Raw genomic sequence first — 23,427 nt, forward strand, 5'->3', positions numbered from 1 at the left:
CACACACACACACCAAAATGGGAGATTTCTTAGGTGAGGTTGGAAATGATGTATTGTCCTGTCATGATGCTTCCAGACATTATCAAAAGACTTTGTGTACAGTGTATGGCTTTTTCCAGACTGACTTTCAGAGACACATCTGGGAGCTGTTTTGAGAGAACGCCTCCACTGCAAATGGCACAAATTAAAACTAAAAAGGACGGTGCATTAACAAAAGGGGACATGGTTTATGCGGGGCGTAGATAAGAAGAGGAAAAGATAGCTAATACACTTTCATTTTGAATGTAGCTTAGATGTAATGATGTGGCAGCCCTGTGAGCACTATGATTCACTTGATATTTACTGTTTCAGTGCTGGTTACAAAGACCCACATCATAATGTCATTTAGTGATAACAGTATTATAGAAATTGCATACGTCTTTCATTCCCACCAAGTGTAACACTACACTGCTTAATTTAACTTGAGTTGCCAACGCTGATACCAGAAATGAGTTGCTTTAAACCTGTTCTGGTGTGTCATAACTACAATATATGTAGGTGAGCATTCCCGTCCTGAATGACTATACAAAAACGTGGTGTTTTGTAAGTTATACGTCAGATTTTTGCACTGAAGGCAAAACTTACATTACCGATTAATTAAGTCAAAAAGAAAGCACGTATTTAATACTGACATACTTTTACCAGCTCTTGCAGCATTTTGGAATTATTAAGCTATAGCCATGTTGGAGTTAAAAATGTTAAAAAATAAAATAACATTTATGAGAGGCAACATACGCACACACACACACGCACACACACACACACACACACATATGTGTGTGTGGGTGTGTGTGTGTGTTTAACATTTTTAACTTTAGCATGGCTATAGCTTAATAATGCCGAGCAAGAGCTGGTAAAATTATATCAGCATTAAATACGTAGCAGAGCAGCTCTTGAACTTTCTGACATACTTTTTACCATAATTTTTCCTTTTAAAAAATTGCTATTAATTAATAAAATCCCCACAAATACGGTTGACTTTTGATTGGGTTTATTAACAATACATAATGACACTTTATAATAATACTGAGAAACACATTAGTCATTTCAAAATGTATGCTTTATTCACAGCAATAATATGTGCAATTAAAAATTAACTCCTCATTCACAGGAATCTTCATACAAACTTAACACCAAGCATTATTTTATTGATTTCACACGGTGGTAACTTCGGCGGTGCTGCGCCGTACGGCTGACAAACTAGTACCATGCCAAAAGAACTGAGCCCATAGATGACACCTGAAGATGTCACCATCTATGGAATTCAGTTCTCATAGTAGAGCACACATTAAAATCTGTTCTTCGGGCACTTCTGGATCCTTGAATGGCTTTATCGATTTACACAGCTCATACTTCAATACTAACTCTTTTCACATCTAATTAAATCTCCCATTAAATAATGAAAAAAAAAGCCAACTATAAGAATAATAAAATTAGTAAACTCTAAAAACTTCACAATAAATGTGGGCTGCAGTTAAGTGACACATGTTGAGAAGCATGTTGGGGTTAGGTTACCGATCCCAATTTCTGAAGAAAGGCTGGGTAATGATGAAATGATAACGTCAGCTGTACTTCTTCCAGAGTAAGATTGAGCAAGAGGTCATTACTGTGGCAACTGAAGGGATTAGTCACATTTAACATTAGCTAAACAAAGTGGTGTATGAAGTCGTTGAAAAAAAAAATGCTGTTAATTTGCAGGGGTTAAGAGGTGTTTTTTTATACGTTGAAAATGAAAGTAAAGTGGGAAACAAGCTCCCAAGAACGGAAACGATTCTGTGGTTAGAGAACATATGGAGAGTTTCAGGATCATTTGAGCAATCCAACTTGGTTTTTTTTTTCATCTGTGTTCCTGGAAATGCTTCAAAACTACTGAAATGCAAGTCTGTCCACTGGAAGCACTGAATCAGATCGTGGTGATAGTGCTCTGGTCAAGGCATGAAATGACTCATCAGTTACAGCAGTACACTCCCAGTAAAAGCGCTTTAGGACTGTGTGATTAGTGACATACAGTTAGTCGACGTATCTTTGAACCCTGCAAAGTAAGTATGCTATTAACTGACTGTGATAGACTCGCCTCTTTTATTTACGGTAACAAGAGAAAAAGAAAGAAACCCCCCGCCACCCCACACCTCATTCAAGGCCTGGAGTCAATGTTGACAGTGAAGATACAGTGAAGATAATTTGTCTGTGTTATCTCAATCCAAGTTTATCCATTATGATGGTGCATTCTTTTAAGGTACAGTACAGCACGATGAACTTTCGAAGGAAGGCCACACCTGAGTATGTTCAGGAAACTCATATCTTTCCGGCAGTTGGACTGGGAAACAACCGGTTCTACGGCCTATCACTAGACAAGGCCAATCCCCTATGAGATCATTAACTGTTTCTTCAAAGTCTACATCAAAAAAATTTCACAGTGTGGCAGGTTTAAAAGCCTTCATTTGCTTTTTGCTCAAAGAATGAAGAAGTTACCATTTCTTTGACCTAATTAAAAAAATGTTCAACCCCCCCCCACACACCCAAAAAACACATGTCATTTTGTATAAGCTTTTTGAAAACCACACACTCGATTTGACCATACTGAGAGTTTTCTTTTAATATACTTACCTCGGTTTCATTGATTTCCTTTCCTGATCCTGGTTATGTCATAAACAAACCTCCTCATAAAGGCCTCCCAGGATTATTTCATAGTCAAGCTTTAAAAACAACACACTTTCGCAGTCCCATCTCACCAGAAAGAAAGCAGCAGGCTTCTTCAAACTCGGCAAATATACATTCCTCCTCAAATCACCTGCACATTCTGCTCGCTCCCCAATGTCCTCCAGGTCCCAGGGATGGATGCAGCACACTGTCTGACATTCACAGAAAGAAGCACTTAAATATCTTGCCACCTTTCACATCACCCATCAGCCTCCCTCCTCTCTGTTTTTCATACACTCCCTCTGTACGGTAAGCCCGACAGTCACTTCCCAGTAAGAAGGAAGCAGTGGGAGTGTAAAACACGCCCCCTCACAGTGAATCAACACATAATAGTTTCTGAGGAAAACCATCTGACTTGCCCTGCCCCCTTGTTCCCATAAAGTAAGCAGGGGAAAGGCTGTGTCTACTGGAGGGGCCAGGAATTCCCCCACAGGCCCTGAACAGCTGTCAAGATGAGAGACGATGACGAAGCGGACACAGTGGAAGTTTGCCGGCCAGGCATATGCAAACAGAAACCATGTTTGGTGTATTTTATGTTTCTCTGAGTGAAATAGCATTTAACACTACAGTATATTTACATAATAAGCTGCTGGAAATTCTGTCCACACACTGTGGGTGTTGAAATGCACAGTCATGTTAGAGCTGGTGACATTATGTTTCCTAAAAGTTTTTCTTTTTTCTTAATCTTTGCTAAATATTATTTTATCAGCGGGTCTCTACAGTGCTGACGTCACGGGTATGTTTAGGATGAGATAGATTCTTGAGAATGTTTGTGTAGCTGGAGTCATCTATTCAGGTGGGGTCTGATAGGGCTGTATTGTAAAAGAACCTTTGTTTGCTTTCCGATCATAGTCAAACACGACACACGTACAGGTTGTATTTAGTCACACGGATGAGACCGGGTCGGCGGGCTAAAACGACAATTTCAGAACAACACATCAGGCAGTGTTATTCAGTTTCATTGCCGAGTGACCCTGTGAAAACCCTCTGACTTCCTCATCCTCTTATTTAGTCACCTCAAATGCGAGAAACTGGTCTGGACTTGAGGCATACTTCCCCAGAAAAAAAAGCCCTATTCGAAAAAAAGTAGACGGATTTCCTTGAGCTGGACAAAAAGGGGATTCCACATGGAGATGGAAAAATTACAGCAAAACTCCCTTTCTTGATTTTGGATGGATATTTGCCCATACTTCCTGCATAGGCATATGTGTAGACATTTTCAAAAATGTTTTTTTTTTAAATTTGCACTGTTGCCAGATTATGTGGTGAACTTCACTGAAAGGAAACCAGTAGAATAAGAGCTACAGAGACCCCACAGAGTCCCACCATTGATGATCAGTGACTCCAGAATCCACTTTCAAACTACATCCTTGAGCTAGTGGGATAAGTTGCAATTGACATTTTGTGCTGGACTTCAGAAACAAGCCTGGCTTTCATGCTGGTGTTTGAACACTGGGGAAATCACTCGCAAAGGTCACTGAACCCATTTCCTTTCTTTCCTCTCCATGCATCTAAAGACCTGTAACAGCCCCTTTCAACTGCACTTCAGTTACTGGCAGACATATTCAAATTTCGATATAGGAAGTGAAAGAAGGTGTAGGTAACAAAAGAGCAAATATGAGCCAATAGTGTGTTTTCATTGCAGCTTTTCCTTGTTTAACCACGGCAGTTTTAACATACCAAAATAAAGACAGGAGTCATAACGACACAGCTGGCTGATTCAGGACTGCACACAATAATCAAGCAATAGCCTTGCTCTATTTTTTATTTTCATTCAGTTTTTCATCAATAAATCAATTACAGATAAAACCGATGAGTTCCTGACATTCCTTACTCAAGCGTCCTTTGACTTTTTAAAACGCAGTACTACTACATGTCTCTGAAGTCCTTCTTCTCCATCCCACAGATGATCCACAGAGAAAACATCCCTCTGCTCCACAAATGTTTCAAAGAGATGTAGTCCACCACCTACACCAAAGTAGTGGGATTTGGTGGCGAGGTAGACCAGACCATCTGGTGCCAACAGTTTGCGCAGGGTCTCGTGTAGAGCAGGGTAGTACGCAGTGTTGTAGATAGTCTCTGATGTGAATATAAGATCATATTTGGGTGGTGGATCTGCCTTTAGAACCAAAGCGAGAAATGTGCTCCAGTCACCAGAGTAAAAATGACACCTGGTTAGTAATGGGTGCTGGGCTAAGTCTATGGCTTGCTTCTTAGGAGGTGGGCTGTTTTCTGTGATCTCCTTCTGCCCTTTCGCCTTCTTTTTAGAACCGTCTTCCTCCTTCATTTTTCCCTTACCACTCCCTTCTTTGTCATCTTCACTGTCTACTTCATCATCCTCTTGGCAGTTTAGCATTACATTTGGCACTGTGAGCTGTTCAATGACTGTACTGTTATAATCTTGGAAGTGGACCTGACTGGCTCCCCTCTTCAGAGCCAGTATTCCCAGCAGCCCTGCGCCACAGCCCAAATCCAAAACCGCCTTCCCCCCAAAGGTCTCTCCATCTTTCTCAATCAACTCCAGAAGGTCATACGTGCACTCCCACACCTTCAGCCCTCCCTCGTACACACCAGAGATGAGGTCAGACTTCTGCTCCGCTGTGCGTGAAAGAATTTTTTCGCTGTCCTCTCTCTCTGACGCAGTCTTCTCAAAAACGGTCTCATTGAGGAAGTGCAGAGGAGGAAGAGTTCCAACTGTAACCGTTTCAAAGATGGCATCCATAAGGAGGAACTGTGGATCGGATGGCGGAAAGTGCTCGCTGGCCTCTTTTACTGGTTGTGCTGGTTTGGGGCCGTCCTCTACCTGCAAACAGAAAGCAGTATGCACAGTTGATAATAAAACCACACGCCTCAGACATGTATGTGGGTGATGGTCACATGTTGTGACATGAGCAAAAGTTTTCCGTTTCACAATAACGCAGTTTTATTTATTAAAGTTAGGGTTAATGAGTAACAAATATTTTGGTATGTAGCGTTCTAACGTTTTTTCATTTTCTGAAGTGGAGCACAGGCGGCACAGTGGTGTGGTGGTTAACTGTCTTCCTGTTGTCGCACAGGAAGAAAGTCCTGGGTTTGAAACTCCACACACATGGCTTTGTGTGGAGTTTTATGTTAGGTTAATTGGCGATTATAAATTTTGCTGTAGGTGTAAAAACAAGCACGCGTGGTTATTTTTCTTTCTATGTTAGCCCTGTAAGAGAATGGTAGCCTCTCCACAACGCACCCTTCCTCCTGCCCTGTGAAAGCTGGGACAGGCTCCAGCTGCTCCACAACCCTGCTTCAAGCAAAATATGGATGGATGAAGTGGGGCATGCAGGAAAAAAGATGGAAAAATGTCATAACTAGTGGTGATGTTAAAACCGCTTTGACAGTTACACTGAAAATGGGGGGTGGCTTGATGTTACTGTAAGAATGGCTAACATCTGCACATAAATGTTGCGAAATCTTCTTTGGGACCTATAAAATGCAACAATGTCAGTTATTAAAACATAAAAGTCTGTTGTTTGGTTTAAAGTTAATTAGTCTATTCAAATGTTGTAACAAAGATTTACTCAATTCTGTGTGTACATACCAGGTATAGTATGCTTTTACCACTGTGATTTGTTTTCTTGTAATAATGATGTAAAAGGTCAGTTGACTGATAAATCACTCAAACATGAGAATGTTATGCATCAGCCATGTGAGTCACCGTGACTGAAATGACGTTTGCTTCTCTGGACTGGTAGGTGTAAATGCTCATGTCGTCTAACTCAGTGGAGCCGAACAGTTTAGATTTAAATGCCAGTAAAGTCTGTTGCATACCTCAGAAGTTTTGTGTCATACATAACAATAACAAAGCACACAGTACTTTAACAATTTGGATTGTTTCCGCTTTAACATGCCTTATCCTGTAATGTTAACAAGCAGATGTTAACAGCCTACGCTCTCTAGTGGATGCACACAAAATTAAAGAATTTTTATTGCTTTTTTAAAGCTCATGCGGTCAGAATTTACAGCATTGTTTAATTGAACAGCTTGTGCTTTAGTGAGGATGGATTTTTACCTTTGTCCCCTTTAACATAAGACAGGTTTATCTTTACAAATTAAAGCTAACTTTGGCTGCTCCCTCGTCACAAGGGATCGCCGCAGAGTTTAGGGCTGCATGTTTGATTTGGCTTCTTTTTCTGTGGGATGTTTGTACTTGTAACCCCAAAGAGGATTTGTGCATTTCGCTGGAATCAAACCACCAACCTTTGGTTTGTTCAGGGAATGCGCTAACCGTTACACCGACGCCCCTCTATACGTTTATCTTCACAATTGTTTTTGGACTATTCTACACTTTGATTTAATGTTAAGTCTTATCTAAATATAATTTTGACAGGGCTGCCATAGGCGAAAAAAAAAAAGCTTCTATTTGCTTGTCTTTAAAAAAAAAACTAAATTATTTATTCTACATTACAATTGGTAAATGTTACACAAATCTCTTCTCATTTTTCTACTTAAAGACTTTCGGAATTATTTATCATTTGTAGCAGTAAACCAAATGTATTTTTAATCAATATTTTTTCATATCAGCTTTTAAATATTTATTCACGTGTTTAGATGTAATCTATTCTAATGTACAGATCACAGAATATATTGAAATGTAGGCAAACCTAGGCAGATTTTGTCTGCTGTACTTGTAGTCAATTGCTTTATTACAGATGATTTTCCACAGTTAAAAAATAAACTATAATGTTCAAGAACCTTATTATTTTTGCTCTCTTTCGATGTTGCCCCGGGCTTATTTGTGATCCTTTGATAAAAATATCAAAGGATCACAAATAATGGGAAGTTATAGGAAAAGAATAGGAAAGCAGTGCTGTTGTTACTACTTACATAAAGGCATTTATGACAGACAGATACATTTCTGGGGCTTTGTAAGTTTTCTGCCTGCAGCCATAAATGTTCTTCCCACACTCTCGCAGAGGGTCCAAGTCTAAACTTGCTTTACAGCACCGCAATTGCTAGCTTGAACGTTACTTCTGCTATTACTAGTTACGCGGCGGTACTTAGAGCACTCTGAGTAACTTAAGCTATGGCACATCATAGGTAAGCGAATGTTACTCACAGATACGACAGCATGATCTTTATTTCCGTGCTGCAATTCATTTCCATCCACGTCTCCGGGGCCTGTTGTTTGTGCTGGAAGGTCGAAGTTAAAACAAAACGACATGCTGACTGACACCACCGTTCACTAAGTTTGAGGATAGAAGATTTGGATCACAGTTTCAAACAGGTTCTACCAAAGGCTGGCTCAACATGGCATGCGTAGCTAGCAAGGCTGCTATGGATAAAAAACTACATGTCCCAAACGTCTGAGACACCCCCCCCACCAGTTATGCTATATGTTATATTTCAGTTATGCATGTAGCCGAATCGTTATACGTGTGTGTACGTGTTATAACATAAAATACAGAAAATTCAGAAACATAAATGTCAAGTCCTGAAGTAAAAATAACTGTTGAAATCACTTCCTGACTCAGACTACCACGATGCCGTTCGGTGGTGTTCCAGCGCATGCGCATTAATTGGAGGATTCCGCTCTTAACTGTCACAGGTCCGTGATCCTGCTCCTCCTCGCTAATATGTGGCTATAATCCCGTTTTTTGTCTTCCTTTTGAAAATGTTGACGGGAGGGGTGGTCTCGGTGGGGGTCTCGTCTTCATAAAACAGTGAGTAAAAAAGAAATGTTGTAAAATATCAGTAAAATATGATGCACGGCGCGAGACGAATATTTGAAAAGGAGAGCAGTATGTGACATCCAAAAATAAGGGATTTGGGAGCGCTATGACTCACGGAGAGTATTCACAACAACATGTCTTATGGACACATTGAGTGTTACTTTATTCAGGGAGGTGACAGCTATGGCTGATCGCCATGCAGTGGTTTTTGGCTTGCTTGTCATTAACTGCAGGTGACCAGCCTACTCCACAACAAAAATCATTGTCCCCCTCACACCTTATCTAGCTGCCAAAAGCCTCCACCCAGACTCCACCCTGTCTGGAATGCAGCACAGCAAGACTGGTACATGTTGGAAACACATGTTCTTCTGGTTACCTGTGCATTTCTGTTGTATGTACCTGCAAACCTCTGGCTCTTTCACTCACGCCTTTAGTCGTACCTAATGAAGTAGTTTAGGTGTCAGCTCTCTGAAACTGATATCACTAGCGGTCAAAACAAATTCACTGGGAAAAAGAAGTCCAAGTTGTCTGGCTCTGAAATTCACCTATTGGTAAGTCAGACATTGCTCAACCGAGCTGATTAGGGCAGACGCGTTCTCTCTTTTTCAGCTGCTGTTAACTATGTATTTATTTTTCTTATAGGTAAGAGTAAATGGAGTATCCTTGGGGCTTGGGTTGTTTGTTATCAACAAACTTATCATTTTCCTTTTGTGTTGCCAAATTGTGTTGAATTCCTTTTTTTTATTATTCCTGTTGTACATATGAAATTTGTGTTAGACATAGCAGCATACACATTCCTCACATTTTTTTAAGTCTTGCACGTCAGGTTGGGAGAGGTGTGGAAGTGAGAGTTTACGATTGACTTTCATTAATCGTAATGTTTTCTTTCTTCCTGCAGGTGCTTGCATTTTACAAATGCAGAATGCGGTGGTGTTCGAGCTCTGCGTTTCACCTGCTGCGCTGTGTGCGGCTGCGGTTGTGTAGCAGGCGGGGACAGAACAGGCTTCCTTTGTGGATTAGGGAAATATGGGCTTATATGAGACTGCTGGCAAAATCACTCTACTTTAACTCGCTCACAGACTCAGATGTGGTTTTTGACTCAGTCTTTGAACCAGTTTTCCTGACTGTGGATTACGTCACCCGGTGGTTTGGTCTGGTGAGTGTGCTTTTAAATGGTTATGAGAAAGTTGTTGTTGTTGTTGTTTTTTTGTTTATTTTCTGGAGACCACTGCAGTGATGGAAAATAAGGACATTAACCTTCTTGGAATTGGTCAAAATATGATCTTCCATACACAGGTCACAGTTGTTGTTTGTGGTATAATAACAACAAACAATGACATTTTTTTTTTTGTGAACGTCTGATTTTGTTAACTACCAAAGCTCCTATGATCACAGTCCCCCTAACTTCAGATAATCATTATTGGTAGTGTTATATCAAGTCTGCACAACAAACATTTCGCGGGGGCAATTCTCTTTCTTATTGGATAGCAACAGATCCTCATTCATTAAAATGTTTCAGATCTGAGGTGTAGACACTCCTGACCTAAATACAAGAGGGGGTAGGCACATAAAATCTCTTTGATATTAGCCTGCACCAAGGGTTTTGACAGTAATGAAAAAAATGTGTGTTCTTGGATGTAGCTTTAAATGTAGATCTAATGTGATTTCCTGCATAACTGCTCACATTGTCTGATCATTCTTTTTTCTTTAAGGTGTTTGTTTACCTGGTGGTGATACTGACCAGCTCCATCGTGGGGATAGCCTATGTGGTCTTGCTGCCTCTGATCCTCAACACTTACTCTCCTCCGTGGATCGCTTGGCATGTTTGTTATGGACATTGGAACCTCATCATGATTGCTTTCCATTACTACAAAGCCGCCAACACCTCTCCTGGGTATCCCCCTACAGTAAGATATCAGCTACAGTTTTTTTTTTGTACTTTAAACTGGAAATTTTGTATTTAAAAAAACAAAACAAAACAAACTTTTATTTTGTCGTAGGAAAAACATGACGGTCCAGTTGTATCAGTCTGCAAAAAGTGCATTATTCCTAAACCAGCAAGAACACACCACTGTGGGATCTGTAACAGGTGAGTTTTTATCTGTTTTATTATAGGTTTATAAGTATCAGGTGTTTGAATGTCAAAGCTAAAGTATGTTGGTGGTTGCAAGACCTTTAATGTGGCTACATCAAATCGCAACATTCAAAATTAAGATGTTTTCATTGACAGTTGACTTCTTGTATCTCTAGGTTAGTTTTTCTAGTATTGCTATCTTCATTCCATAAAATCTTATCATGCTTTAAGTCTTCCCAGACTATTATTTTGCAGTTTGAGATATGATTAGAATACATTCCCTTAAAAAAAATCACACAACTAAAATACCAATTATCAAACTAATGTTTTTCTCTTGCTTTTGCAGATGCATTTTGAAAATGGACCATCATTGTCGTATCCTTTGTGCTGAATTTATTCCAGCTTATTATTTCAGAAGCACGTCAGAAAATGTATATGTTTATAGAGAGAGATGGACATAATTTTCCTTAATGTCAGCACCTCAGCCTGGTTGAATAACTGTGTGGGCCATTTTAATCACCGTTACTTCTTCTCCTTCTGTCTCTTCATGACCTTGGGCTGTATCTACTGTAGCATCAGTGGGAGAAACCTGTTCCTAGATGCATACAATGCACTCGAGGTGAGATAGTCGGGCTGTTGCTGCCTGTAGGTCTGCTGGTGCTTTGTTGTAGTTAGATTTGTTTTAAAGCCTCCATGTCTGGTGTCTTTCTCTTTGGGGCCTTAGCATTTCTTTATTGACTCTGCTTTTTTTCTGTCTTTAATGCTTGGGTTTGTGGGCTGTTCCATTAGCACTTCAAACATTTGGAATTGGAAAAGCCTGGAATACCGGTAACAGGGATGGGACTGCTTATAGGGCTTCTTCCTTCTGGCCAGGTAGCGCTTCAAAAGCCAACACACAGCATTATTAAGTTTATTTATTTTTTTCAGTTACTTATCTTTTTTTGTTTGTTTTTTGTTTTGGAAAGACCCACTATCAGACCCCTGCTCCTCCATACACATTTAAGGATAAGATGATTCATAAGAGCATCATCTACATGTGGGTCCTCACCAGGTAAAAAGTGCATTTTATGTTGCTTTTTCACACATACATGCAAGAAAAACTTTAATAACTGACTTACAAGGATTTCTGATTTCTCATTAAATGTAGTCATGTCGTGTTGTTAACAGTCAGGATTGGAACTTTCCAGTTCATTAGAAGTAAAATTCTAGTGGAGTAGAAAAAAAATCTAAATACTTGGGTATTCATCTATTCACAATAAGAAAGTGTGTACAAATAAATGGTAACAGCCAATCACCTGCAAAATTGGCTAAATTGCAATGCACTTGGATGTTCCACAACACGTCTAAGACACCGATCTGCATTTTATGGGTAGACAAAAAAGCACTAAGCATGGGGGAGCTAGCATCATGATTTGGAGCTGCTTTGTTAGGACCCAGACTGAGAATCCAAAACTGTGGCAAGAAACCTTTTCGGGAGAATGTCAGGACAGAAGCCTGACGCTTAGGAGAGGTTGGATAGTTACAACAAGCAAGTACACATGTAAATAAAAAAATAAACAACAGAACAGTTGAGGGGGAAAAAAACCCCGAGTGACAGTTAAAGACCTTAACCAGTTGGGATGGTGGCCTGGCTGTCCAGTTAAGACATGCAGAAATATTTACTGGTCCAAAGTTTTTGCTAAAGTCTGATTGAACTGCTAACTTAAAAGGGTTATTCAGCCTGGACTATGGCTTCTTCCTCAACAAAGGAATTAAAATGAGAGTTTTTCAGTCAAGTAATAGATTATATTTGTAATTGTGACATATTTGAATACATAATTTTAATAATCCATTCAAAAATCCTGGTAATTTCAAGGGGGTCACAAACTTCATTTTGAGCATTGAGCTAATGGATATTATTTAAAGATAATTACAAAGAAATATAAAAAAAATCTAACCATTGCTTTAGGAAGATAGCAGGAGGAAAAAAAAGAAAGTGTTATCGGTCGAAGGATTCTGGGTATGTAATCTCACACTCGTTTTACTTCTTACTTCTTGTTCAAAGCAGTAGGGTATAAAGGTAGAGTTGAATCAGAGCAGGATTGTTGTCTTTGTCATCCATGCAGAGGATAAAGTGAATTGTGCTTTGTTGTAACAGCACAGTGGGAGTGGCACTGGGAGCTTTGACCTTCTGGCATGCAGTTCTCATCTCCAGAGGAGAGACGAGTATTGAAAGACATATCAACAGCAAAGAAACAAAGCGGATGGCCAAATGGGGAAAGGTAGCCATGAACATAAATAAAATGTGAAGGTTATGTTGTGATAAGACATAGGAGACTTCAAATCCTCAAAATATATATTTTTTCCTTTGGTTAAAGTGACGTTGGTCATTTGTAACATGTTCCTGTTCTTTTGTTTTTCTGTCAGGTTTACAGAAACCCCTTTAACTACAGCAGGTTGAATAACTGGAAAATCTTCTTAGGTGTGGAGAAGAGAAGGTTTGTCTCTCTCCCTCTCAGATTTCTGTTTTCTAAGAAACAGAAATCTGTTTTGTTTTCTGCACCTTATGTGACTAATGTTACCTTGTGCTTCTTGTAATTTCTGCTTTTGTTTTTGTCTTTTGTTTTTAGTCACTGGGTGACGCGTGTTCTCCTTCCCTCTGCTCACCCCCCACATGGTGATGGCTTGACGTGGGCTGTCTTCCCAGTTAAAAAGGATTTGATACCTGTATGACAGACTCTGCTAAGGCATCCATTCTTGTCTAATTTACCAGTCTTTTCTCTGTCAACCTACTTGATCGGGTTTGCTTAAAGGATTCCTGCTTGGTGGCTACACCTAAGTGAAAGGATTTACGTCAATCTCCGATACCTCAAAAAACTTGCTGTTGCATTGCTCTTGCTTCTGCAATCTATATTGCTCAACAAGGCAATGTGTCACAGTTTGTTCTGTACTGGGTTTTACTTAGTCTTACGAACTGGTTTTACTTGACTCTGAGCATGAGTTCGATAGTTTTATAAGCCAAATATACTGACTGAACTGTTAAATAATAATTTTTTTTTTAAGCAAACCATCTCAGCTTCGACCTGAGCTTTTTTTTATTTAAAGGAAAAAAAGAAGAAGTAGCAGAAGAAAAACACTAAGGTCATGGACACATCGGGTTTATCTCGGCACCTCCGCCTGTCTTGTTTGCACACCCTAGTGTGATATTATCATTTGATTTGAACACTCACGGGGAATTGCAGTACCATTATGATGTTATTTATCGGAATTTTGTACGTATTAAGTTAATCTTTACAACATTAAATAAATTCTACATTGTTAATATTGTGTTTTTAAGGGGTACTGTCACTGTTTTATAACACTATACAGTAAATACTTAGCTGTGGATATATATCAACATACATGTCAGCAATATATTCAGAGGTTTTTTTGTATGTTTTGCTTTAGGGTCACTTCCTAACTGCAGCTCTGGGGTTATGTCACAGTGTTACGCAGAGGGATGCAGCGTGAAGGGGTGGATTATTTGGAAATGCTGGCCAGATTTGAGCTGCAGATTCATATGAAACCTATTACATCACAAATAAGCACACGCTGCAGTTAAGATCCGTCAAGATTTGAGCAAATTCAAAGGTCTAAATAAACAAGATAGTGATAATGAAACCTTTTATGGAAAACATTACAGTTAGAAATAAGTAAATATTAAACATTTTGTGATTCATGCATTTGCTTGGTAAAATGAAAACAGTGCTGGTGTTGTCAGTTATGGGGGGGGTGGGGGGGTGTAAAATAAAGGCTGGCAGATAAAGAGAGCAGAGATTAAGCAGATTTCATCCTGATTATAACCCTCGTTCACCCTGCTACTGCAAATCACACCCGCCCACTCACTGAAACACACACAAACACACCTGTCAATACACAGTCTCCCAGCAGATGTCAGCGTTTAACACGTGAAATATGGGCTTTGGACTCTTCATTGTTTAAAAGATCTGAATAATTGATAGTAAAGAGAAAGAAAAATCTTTTTTTTTTAAATTATTATTTATTTATTTCTGTAACAAGTGATAATGTGAACTGCTGAGAGAAATTACTGAGCTAGATTTATGATGGCTGTGGGCCGAGCTTAGCATTGCATGTATGGTACAAATTAGTTGTGGGCAGTTTTGACAGCTGCATATGCAACCAAATGTGTTTTTGTGAAGGTCAAAACAAGGTGAGGGAGATCGCGAGATGAGTGGCTTACATAATCTTTTAGCCCTCAGAGAACTGGATGCTCAATTCTATGTACTCAGTATTCAGGAATTATATGTCATGCCACTGTGGGAGACTGAACCTTGTCCAAAACAAAACACTGATGCATCTCACCTCATCAGACACGTCAGGTTATTTATATTATGTGTTTCTTTTTTTACACTTTCTTGTGTACACTCTAAATGAACTAACGGATAAGCTGTGCTTTTTGTGCCAGGACTAAACTTGGCATGGATTACCATGTGCCTAGACAAGGATACAGCATAATCGTGACTTTTTGGGCATAGGAACACTAGACAGCCACCTATGGTGTCACCAGCTGGTGAGGTGCAAAAATGGAGTAAAAGCTATTTTTTCATTGCTCCTGATTAACTTTTAAAAGCTATAGCTTGTAAACACTGCAATGATGATGTTCACGCCCTGAAACTGTCACTGATGTCCTCGTATAGCAAATTTAGATATTTCAATGTCAGTCTGTGTGCTGTCACCTAAATATAGGCAAAAAAAAAAAAGATGCTTGCGAGAGGTCTACACACAACTGTCTGTGAGTGGTTCATTTTAAAATTCAATTCAATTTTATTTACACAGCGCCAAATCACAACAACAGTCCCCCATTGTAAAAGTTAGAAAACGCAAGAATGTTACACACATTTACACATTTTATGCATTCATCCATAGTTATTCATAACTACTAATTACTCACAACACAAATACAGGATTAGTCAGGATTTAACATATTCACAGTTTGTGGACACCTTAGTCAGATGAGCTGTCCCACACTGATTTAGTGTTTCACACTTTGTTAGGCAACATGTTACTCAGATTCAGTGTTGTGGAGGGGAGCACCCACCCACCAAAATAGACTGAACAGGCTGTAAATTTCAGAAGCTTGATTAGTTTTTCTTCGGAAACTTTGTTGAAATAGCATATTTGTATGTGACAGATTGTGCACTTTCATGTAGTTGAAACTGTAGATAGATGAGTAACAGTTGTGCCGGTGGTGTTTTTTTTTTTAAATTAACTAAAACTGCAGTTGTTTGTAGTAGAAATGTCACGTTTTATGGAGACCACAGTATAGCATCAATTAACCTAAGAATGATAAATAAAACTTCCGCCATTCATTTCAGAATAAAACCCCAGTTGAAAAATGTAACAATATATTGTGCGATAACCCAATAAATTCATTTTAAAGGTTTTGTCTTTGACAGGACTTATTTTAGAGACATTTTCCTGTCGTTTCAAACTCTAAATGGTGGTTAAAAGACGGCTAAATTACGTTTCAGCCACCCTATTATCCTGAAGGAGCGGTTTAGCAGTTTCCTGTCTTGTTCTGACGCGACCGCTCTAAGTTACGCATGCGTACAGACTGCAAGTCTTTAATTCTGGATCAGTGTGGACGGATTGTGTTGGTAGGCTGTGTACACTATGATTTAGAGGAAATGTGGATACTGATCGCATATTTTTGGAGAAACGGCTGAGATTTACTAAAGGCTCTGCAGAGGCCACCTGGACACATCGCCTCTGCACAGACACACTGGGTCTGTGCCTGTCCTCCTACTTGGCTGATTACCTCTTCTGCTGATCGTCGCGTGAGGCTCTAACTTCACCTGAAGTTCGGATGTGGCAGGCAAACTGCAGACGAATGCATAATCTAGCAGACTGGATTTCCGGTATGTAAAATAAATATATGCATTGATTTGGATTCATTAAAAAAAATGTAAGAGTGCAAAAACACAACTCTGGACGCGTGCGTGGGCAATAATCAGCTGGCATTAGCTTCAGGCGCGTGTCCCCGTCAGCTGGCGGTACACGTGACGTAAACACATCAGCTCGTCTGACCTCATAAGAACAAGGCGTGCTGAGCTGTCATTCCCTGATGGTGCTTTTCATATAAGGCACTTAATTTCACATCATTACCAACAGTTTATTTATGTGACATTATTGCACGTTCATTTCAAAGCGTTTATATTCGAAAATATGTAAAATATGACAGATTTCTCCTTGATCTGAAATGTAGGGACAGTGATGGGAGGCTGTGTGGGGAGGAGTAGGATGGATGGACAAGGGAGTGCCCGAAACTCGACAAGGAGCAAAAAACGCGGAGGTAAGAAGCTGGACATTGGCTTCGCAGATGTTGAAATAAGTGCAGCTTCATACTTAGGACATCATGTCCGCAAAGCACAAACCAGCAATGGCCTTCTCTACATCTTTGCTGACTTGCAGTTTGTGGTGATGTAACTCTTGAGCTTGAGTGACCCTTCTAATATTCCTCCTTGACCAGCACTTTTGTATTAAATTATTATTTTCCAATATTACCATCGCGGTAGGGAGATTACTGTATAGTGATGTATTTAAGCACATCAGTTAAACACTACATAATAATGGGACTTACTGTCATTGAATTCAACCAATACAATGAGACACTTTCTGCATTTTTATTTACACTACATATACATTCATGTAGCACCTGCCAGATGGGCTGTAAGATAAAGCCTCAGGGTTTCAGGTGTTGCATCCTAGCCACACCTTTGTTATTCTGAATACTTATAGTTTCAGGTGTTAAATGTGTCCTGGCTTAGTCATGTGTCTAATCTGGGTTTAAGGACCTGGCCTGATAGGACAGATTATATAAACACTGTTCAATCCATTCACAGAGCCTGTGTGCTGTGTGCTGCGCTAGACTGCCATTCATTATGCATTGAGCAGCAGCAGGAGCCTCAACAGAGAGTTTTTCAATCAGAGATTGACCTACTTGGTACATGATGTGCTTTATGTGCAAAACACATTCATATGCAGAAGGAAATACATTACCTGCAAGACAGGCATGACCTCTTAGACATTTCGATCACCATCATAAGCTCAGACCTCACAGTTTGGTGAAATTCAATGAACTGCCTCATTGTCAGTTGTGAGAAAGTAGCATCGTATTTCTATAATTATCACAGCCTTAGAAAAGAAAAAGAATCGCCTGTTCAGGACATTTCCTCGAAGTAGACATTGGCTTTCCTTTGAATCAGACTGTAATTGTCTGACAACGGTTTATTGTGTGCTAATAGGTTTAGCACTTTGCCTCTGAGTATTTTTATCCCAGCTCTAAATAGAGCTGATAGGATTAGGGCTCTTGTGTAAAGACGCCACCTTCTGCCAAGGACACTCAACTTGCTCTCCTCCTATATTCTACCTGTTTCCATGAATTGATTCAAAGTTATTTTGGGGTCGTGGTGTGTTTGTTAGTAGAAGGGGATAAAAGTGGTGGGGGATCAGTCATTTTTCAGCAACTGGGGAAATGTAACAATGATTAGCAGAGTTGTGATTCTTAGTCTGCGCAGCTTGGTGAACTAGATCAGGCATTTGTTTCTTCAAGCTGGTCCGACCGAGCGGAGACTGTCCTCTTCCTCGGGATCGTTCACTGTAGCTCATCGTTAAGGACTTTTGATGTACAGCAGTTTGGCGCATATCAAACCTCAGCGACAGAAGAGCAATGGGAGTACCAAACTCAAGGGAATACAATTACTATCAGGTTCCAAATTCCCCTTTGAAGATTTTGCTTAAAAGTAAGTATAGATTTTTGTCAGGGGTGGAAAAAGTTAGTCTGGGTGCAATAAAATGCCCCAGAGGGGTATGTGTTATAGTCTTTACTAATGTTTTTGCTGTTATAATGCCATTATGTAGTGGTAATTGGTAAATTAGCATTTGAAGCGCAGCTGAAAAACTGATTTACATTAACAAATGAAAATCAAATTGTATCTTCAGTGCTGCCTTTGACTTTAATACTTTCATGATGATCCATTAAAGCCTGCTTTAATGGATCATCATTTTATTAGTTAAAACATTTAAGGTGTAAAAGCTGCAAAGCTTTTGCACCTTAAGTGTATCTTAAATGTATGAAGACTTTGTTGATCATTTTTTTACTTGCACAGATGTTGACATATCTGACTTTGTGTATTTTTCTATTATCTATTATACAGTTATTATGAACTTAGTATTACATGCACATTTTACAGTAGGTAGATACAACACTACTCACAGATCCTGCTTATAGTGGTTGTTTAAAATGATATATAAAATCATACTGCATAAGCAGCAGGTCTACATTAGACCTTTTAATCTCATTCCTGTTATTGCAGAGATTTACTTGTACCATTCTTTTTTTCTTTTCTTTTTTTACTTCCACCTGCACATTTTAGCTCAGGAAAGTCAAACTTGCTCACTCGCTTCAGTTTAAAGTGCTAATCTTTCCAGGGAGCTAGTCTTACAGCTAAAGGACATGCTGTCAAATCTGATCTCCCTCTACGCAAACACTAACACTGACAAACTGAGTACAGCAGCGAGGTGGATGAAACATTTTTATATTTTGTAGGTCGTCATCACTAAGCACTGATTGCATCTGCTTCAATCTAGTAAACACAACCAAAGCAAAAATGCTTGTACATACTGTTATGTAACAAAATGTACAACCAGGAAATAAAATCGGGCATGTTTTGTTCTGCACTCTCATTCTGAAAGTCTTAGACTTGCACAATCCCAAAACTGTCACTGTGTATTTTCCCATGTCTGCTGGCAGGGTCACTTGTTAGGATTCCAGACAATCTAATTTGCATTTGTTTGGCTGGCATGTTAATTTAGTTTTGCATGTGTGCCTGGCTGCATAATCAACATTACACGGGCTAAAAATAAATGTTTTTGTAAGAGAAGTAAAAGCAAAGAATATAATAAAGCTGCAAACACTGGAACAGGGTGGCATCATTTTATATAGCCGTCTCTAGATTTTAAGGGTATTCTGCTCATGGGTTTAGAAGTGTGGGACAGTTCCAGTTTGCACGTCATTTTTAATGCATAAAGTGTAAATTATAAATAATATAAATGTCGTACTTCTGCGTGAAAGCTCAGGCTGAAAGTTTGATATAAATGAACTTGCAAAGCTTTAACATTCTGATGTGCTCAGGCTGGACATGTCTGTTTAATTCAATCCTAAGGGTAATGTGGGAGGAATATAAATCAAATGAGACAGAATAAAGTAAACAACTTAAATGTAAAAAAAAATTTAATGAGTAAAAAACAGTAATAAATGGCAGAATAACTTAATAAGCAGTTCAAAAGAATACATTTAATATAACCATATGTGCTCATTTTGTTATCGGTCTTTAGGATTAAGGTGTCTATGTACAAATTTAATTCAAGCAGACAAATTTTGGGGGAATTCACCAACTGAAATTAGCAAATTTGTCATATAACTCAAAAGCATAATTTTACATTGGAATTTAGTAACAATGTTTTGAGGCCTTTTGTACTGTGTGGTCAGTGTTATAATATTTCAGCTGGTTTCTAGATCAGTGCTACAGAAGATGTCTTTAATATCTATGTCTATTGGGATGTGTATCATTGCTAAATGTTATTTAAGATTTTATAAAGGCTTCCTTTGATCTTGTTGGAAAATCAGGTTTGAAAGGGACAAAACCACGCTTTGCAGCAGTTTGTAAACACTCCGTAATTCGATAAAGTGACAGTGTAATTGAGTTGTAGTGGCTTTGTGTTTGTATTTATGCGTGCGTGCAGTGGCAGATCTGTGTCTGTTGGCTGCCTTTCATTGGCTAAAGGGTTGTCATCTTTCTATCCAATGCCTTAAGGGATAGGCACAGATAAATCCTGTTATGTGGGACCTGCTTACTGCCTATAATCCACTGGTGTTTGCTTGTGAGTGAGCGCCTGTCCGTGCGCATGTGTGTATTACTGGCCACTGCAGTAATCCACAGCACTATAAATAATCACTTTGATTTTCCTCTCTCTGTGAAGCAAATTGACTTTTTGGTACCACCAGTACAGCAGCTATACCCCAATAGCTAGCAAAGAAACACCTGCAGTAGGTGTACAAAATACTGCTGCTGGAGCTCTGATTTAAAGAAAACGAAAGAAAAAGACAAAAAAAAGCGCATTTTGGTTACTGGCTATAGTCAGCCTATGCAGAAACTGCTAAATATCACAGATAGTGGTTGTGGTGTGTGTGTGTGTACAAGGTATTAAGATGAGCTTTTTGTCCCTTTTTGTGTTTACATGACTCAAACCAAGAACATTTAATGCATTCAGTGCATTTATACCTACATTCTTTTAAGGACACTTCACATCAGAGTAAAACAAAAATATTTCCTGACCTTGGCTGTCTGATGTAATAGTACAGAGCTCAGGCGTTTTTTGGAGCAGTGATGTCCTTATCCACTTTAGTAGACATCGACGTAATAAGTAGTTTACTACCAGATACCTGGATTCGCACCATGTAATCTCTTTATTATGTAATTAGAATAAATTAGCAACAAAGTTTTTTTCTTTGTTTGTTTGTTGTTTTACTTTTTATAAACTAGAAGTTGTTTTCAAAAGCGTAGCCCGGATTATTTCTGGGTCACAGTCTCTTGGTCATTTCTTCTGTAAAATTAGATTAAACACCTCTCTTTTTTTTTTTTTTTTTACCCCTCCCTCTCTTTTTGTTAAGGACGCAATGAGCCTCTAAAGAAAGAGCGTCCAAAATGGAAGAGTGAGTACCCGATGACTGAGGGCCAGCTCAGGAGCAAGAGGGATGAATTTTGGGATACAGCTCCGGCCTTTGATGGACGCAAGGAAATCTGGGACGCACTCAGAGCAGCAGCCCTGGCTGCAGAGTGCAATGACCTGGAGCTAGCGCAGGCTATCGTGGATGGTGCCTGCATTACATTACCACATGGTATGCAAACACACATACACAAAATCCCCTTTGAGATATGAAAGCATAATTTGGCTATAAATTATACGCTGTAAGTGGACTAGACCTCCCAGTGCAAATGCAGAGCTCACTGTAATCATTTGTAAAAGTCAAAGAACAGTTTGCTGAATCCCATCAACTGTGCAGAGATTACTGTTGTAGTAGTTACATAATAGCCGCAGTACTGCATGACCACTGTGAGTGGTCTGATGCACTGAAAGCCCTGGTGGCGTTAGCTGGAAAAAAAAAGCAGTCCTCACATAGTCTTCTCACATGCTCATCTGCTTTTAACTGCTACTAATGGAAGAAAAGTGATGCTCAGACAGGATTTCTTAACAGTTGAAATGAGGGGACATGTGTAGCTCAAGGTTAAAGTTGTGTATGTTGTGGAGAGGGATAAGGGTTGTTTTTTTTTTGGTTTTTTTAACTGGTTGTTTATCTGGGTTATTTCTCTTCTGCAGGCTCTCTCACAGAGTGTTACGATGAGCTGGGCAACCGCTATCAGCTCCCAGCGTACACTTTAGCCCCGCCTGTCAACCTCATCACTGAAACATCCAGCGACAGCAAGGTTTCCGAATCGACGCAAAAACAATCTCAGCCCTCTCCGAGCAGAGAAGAGTTCCAGCTACGGGTGCGATTATCAACTGGTAAGACTTGGAATTATGCATCTGTATATCTCTAAAAATCACGTTATGCATGGATTGTTGGAAATGAGATTTTTTTACCTGGATAAAAAGATCTGTGTCAACTCTACTTCTCCCTTAGGAAAGGATGTGCGTCTCACAGCCAGCATGGCAGACACCATCGCTGAGCTAAAGAAGTTACTAGAAGAACAGGAAGAAATTGATGTGTCCCGCCAGAGGTGGTTCTTTTCCGGGAAGCTTCTGACCGACAAGACTCGCCTGCAAGATGCTAAAATCCAAAAGGAATTTGTCGTCCAAGTGATTGTCAATATAAATCCCTCAGTCATAACTAACTGAGGCAAATAAAGCAAGGCGAAGAAAAGATCATGAATGTGCCAGAGGTGGGCTGCTGGAACAGGAGTTGGTGACATTACTGTCCAGTTAATTCTGCGGTGGAATTTTGTGTACATTTTTATATAAAAATATATTGCTTTTTGTATTGCTCCTTTTTCTATTTTTCCTTTTTCCAAATGGGGAAAAAAGCACTGAAACACTTTAGGTGAAAAGTAGAGCCCTAAGATGCACATCCCAGTGTCCGTCTATTTGTGAAGCCATGAACTCACAGCTTTGTTGTTTACATGGGTTTCCCTTCTTGTCATGTTTGTTTGTTCTGGTGCTTATGAATAAATTAAATATGGTTCACCTCAGAATCTAGACAAAAATCTTTCTTTCTAACTCTTTTACTTTCATCTGTTTAGGTAGTAGAAACGTTCACTGTATGTTGTTTGCTCATGTGCACACTGTTTTCATTTCACTACTGTACATTCATGGTAAAGACAGGGAATGTAATGAAGGCACCTTTTTTAAAGGGAATAAGAGATGACCAGACTTGCTTTTTTAATTTTATCACTATGAACAAGAAGGTGTAGTTTGATGTACAAATATGATGCTCACTGTACTTGAATAACTTAATAAATATTATAAATTTAAAGTTGTTCTTTTCATTTATTTATTGGCACCAAGATCTGCAATTGGAACTGGATGTTCCCAATAAGGGTTGGACCCCCTTTGCTGATGAAAATCTCTCAGTTAACTGTGGTCATAATATGGTTAACAATACTGAGGTAGGCGCTGACATTTAAATGATGCTCAGTTGGTGCTAAGGGGCCCAAAGTGTGCCAAGAAAATAACCCCCACATCCTTACACGACCAGCAGCAGCCTGAATCATTGATACAAGGCAGGATGGATCCATGCTTTTGTGTTGTTTACGCTAAATTCTGGCCCTAATACTTGAATAACACAGTAGCAACCGAGACTCATCAAACCATGCA

General features: G+C 39.3%; 4 protein-coding genes across 13 annotated transcripts in view; 2 read left to right on the plus strand and 2 right to left on the minus strand.

The window, feature by feature from the left end:
* sufu (suppressor of fused homolog (Drosophila)) overlaps window positions 1–2,924 on the minus strand; it is a 15,028-nt gene extending 12,104 nt beyond the window's left edge. For 2 of the 5 annotated variants that reach the window (XR_001290509.1, XM_005743873.2), the window contains exon 1: window positions 2,831–2,922. Coding sequence is in view for 4 of the 5 variants with exons in the window: in XM_005743873.2 (XP_005743930.1) it covers window positions 2,831–2,898 (68 nt within the window). In the remaining variant the exon portion in view is untranslated. Of the gene's footprint in view, window positions 1–2,646 lie in introns of all 5 variants that reach the window. The other 3 variants (XM_005743875.2, XM_005743874.2, XM_013913559.1) reach the window with 3 other exon arrangements.
* Window positions 2,925–4,490: 1,566 nt separating this feature from the next.
* mettl18 (methyltransferase 18, RPL3 N3-histidine) lies at window positions 4,491–8,059 on the minus strand. The gene is made up of 2 exons (XM_005743878.2): window positions 7,829–8,059; window positions 4,491–5,542 (listed from the first exon to the last, which is right to left on the minus strand). Exons 1-2 carry the CDS (start codon window positions 7,931–7,933, stop codon window positions 4,574–4,576), a joined length of 1,074 nt encoding a protein of 357 aa, XP_005743935.1. The 5' UTR covers window positions 7,934–8,059; the 3' UTR covers window positions 4,491–4,573.
* A 195-nt stretch (window positions 8,060–8,254) lies between these two features.
* zdhhc16a (zDHHC palmitoyltransferase 16a) lies at window positions 8,255–13,585 on the plus strand. Of its 4 annotated transcripts, none has more exons than XM_013913513.1 (11): window positions 8,255–8,317; window positions 9,340–9,597; window positions 10,154–10,348; window positions 10,442–10,530; window positions 10,862–10,890; window positions 11,001–11,134; window positions 11,305–11,388; window positions 11,481–11,566; window positions 12,653–12,776; window positions 12,922–12,992; window positions 13,125–13,585. In XM_013913513.1, exons 2-11 carry the CDS (start codon window positions 9,364–9,366, stop codon window positions 13,225–13,227), a joined length of 1,149 nt encoding a protein of 382 aa, XP_013768967.1. In that variant the 5' UTR covers window positions 8,255–8,317; window positions 9,340–9,363; the 3' UTR covers window positions 13,228–13,585. The 4 variants fall into 4 exon arrangements, with proteins under 4 accessions (XP_013768967.1, XP_005743934.1, XP_005743933.1 ...); XM_005743876.2 differs by having other exon boundaries at window positions 8,282–8,432; XM_013913514.1 differs by lacking the exon at window positions 8,255–8,317 and adding an exon at window positions 8,450–8,992.
* A 2,461-nt stretch (window positions 13,586–16,046) lies between these two features.
* ubtd1a (ubiquitin domain containing 1a) lies at window positions 16,047–22,959 on the plus strand. Of its 3 annotated transcripts, XM_005743879.2 has the most exons (5): window positions 16,048–16,412; window positions 16,760–16,846; window positions 21,227–21,454; window positions 21,934–22,119; window positions 22,238–22,959. In XM_005743879.2, the coding sequence occupies exons 1-5, from the start codon at window positions 16,361–16,363 to the stop codon at window positions 22,450–22,452; spliced, it is 768 nt and encodes a 255-aa protein (XP_005743936.1). In that variant the 5' UTR covers window positions 16,048–16,360; the 3' UTR covers window positions 22,453–22,959. The 3 variants fall into 3 exon arrangements, with proteins under 3 accessions (XP_005743938.1, XP_005743936.1, XP_005743937.1); XM_005743881.1 differs by lacking the exon at window positions 16,760–16,846 and having other exon boundaries at window positions 16,047–16,412; XM_005743880.2 differs by lacking the exons at window positions 16,048–16,412; window positions 16,760–16,846 and adding an exon at window positions 17,844–18,296.
* Window positions 22,960–23,427: the final 468 nt, after the last annotated feature.

This window comes from Pundamilia nyererei, unplaced genomic scaffold (assembly GCF_000239375.1).
Source record: "Pundamilia nyererei isolate P.nyererei 1_Seehausen unplaced genomic scaffold, PunNye1.0 scaffold00136, whole genome shotgun sequence".
NCBI classification, from domain to species: domain Eukaryota; kingdom Metazoa; phylum Chordata; class Actinopteri; order Cichliformes; family Cichlidae; genus Pundamilia; species Pundamilia nyererei.

Bases quoted from the DNA above. Each gene is read 5' to 3' on its own strand.
- mettl18 (XM_005743878.2), bottom strand. From the start codon at position 7,933: ATGTCGTTTTGTTTTAACTTCGACCTTCCAGCACAAACAACAGGCCCC. The intron at 5,543-7,828 runs GTGAGTAACATT...TTCTGTTTGCAG, and splicing joins AAGATCATGCTGTCGTATCT to GTAGAGGACGGCCCCAAACC.
- zdhhc16a (XM_013913513.1), top strand. From the start codon at position 9,364: ATGCGGTGGTGTTCGAGCTCTGCGTTTCACCTGCTGCGCTGTGTGCGG. The intron at 10,531-10,861 runs GTGAGTTTTTAT...TTGCTTTTGCAG, and splicing joins CACTGTGGGATCTGTAACAG to ATGCATTTTGAAAATGGACC. The intron at 12,993-13,124 runs GTTTGTCTCTCT...TTTTGTTTTTAG, and splicing joins TTAGGTGTGGAGAAGAGAAG to TCACTGGGTGACGCGTGTTC.
- ubtd1a (XM_005743879.2), top strand. From the start codon at position 16,361: ATGTGGCAGGCAAACTGCAGACGAATGCATAATCTAGCAGACTGGATT. The intron at 16,413-16,759 runs GTATGTAAAATA...TCTGAAATGTAG, and splicing joins TCTAGCAGACTGGATTTCCG to GGACAGTGATGGGAGGCTGT. The intron at 22,120-22,237 runs GTAAGACTTGGA...CTTCTCCCTTAG, and splicing joins ACGGGTGCGATTATCAACTG to GAAAGGATGTGCGTCTCACA.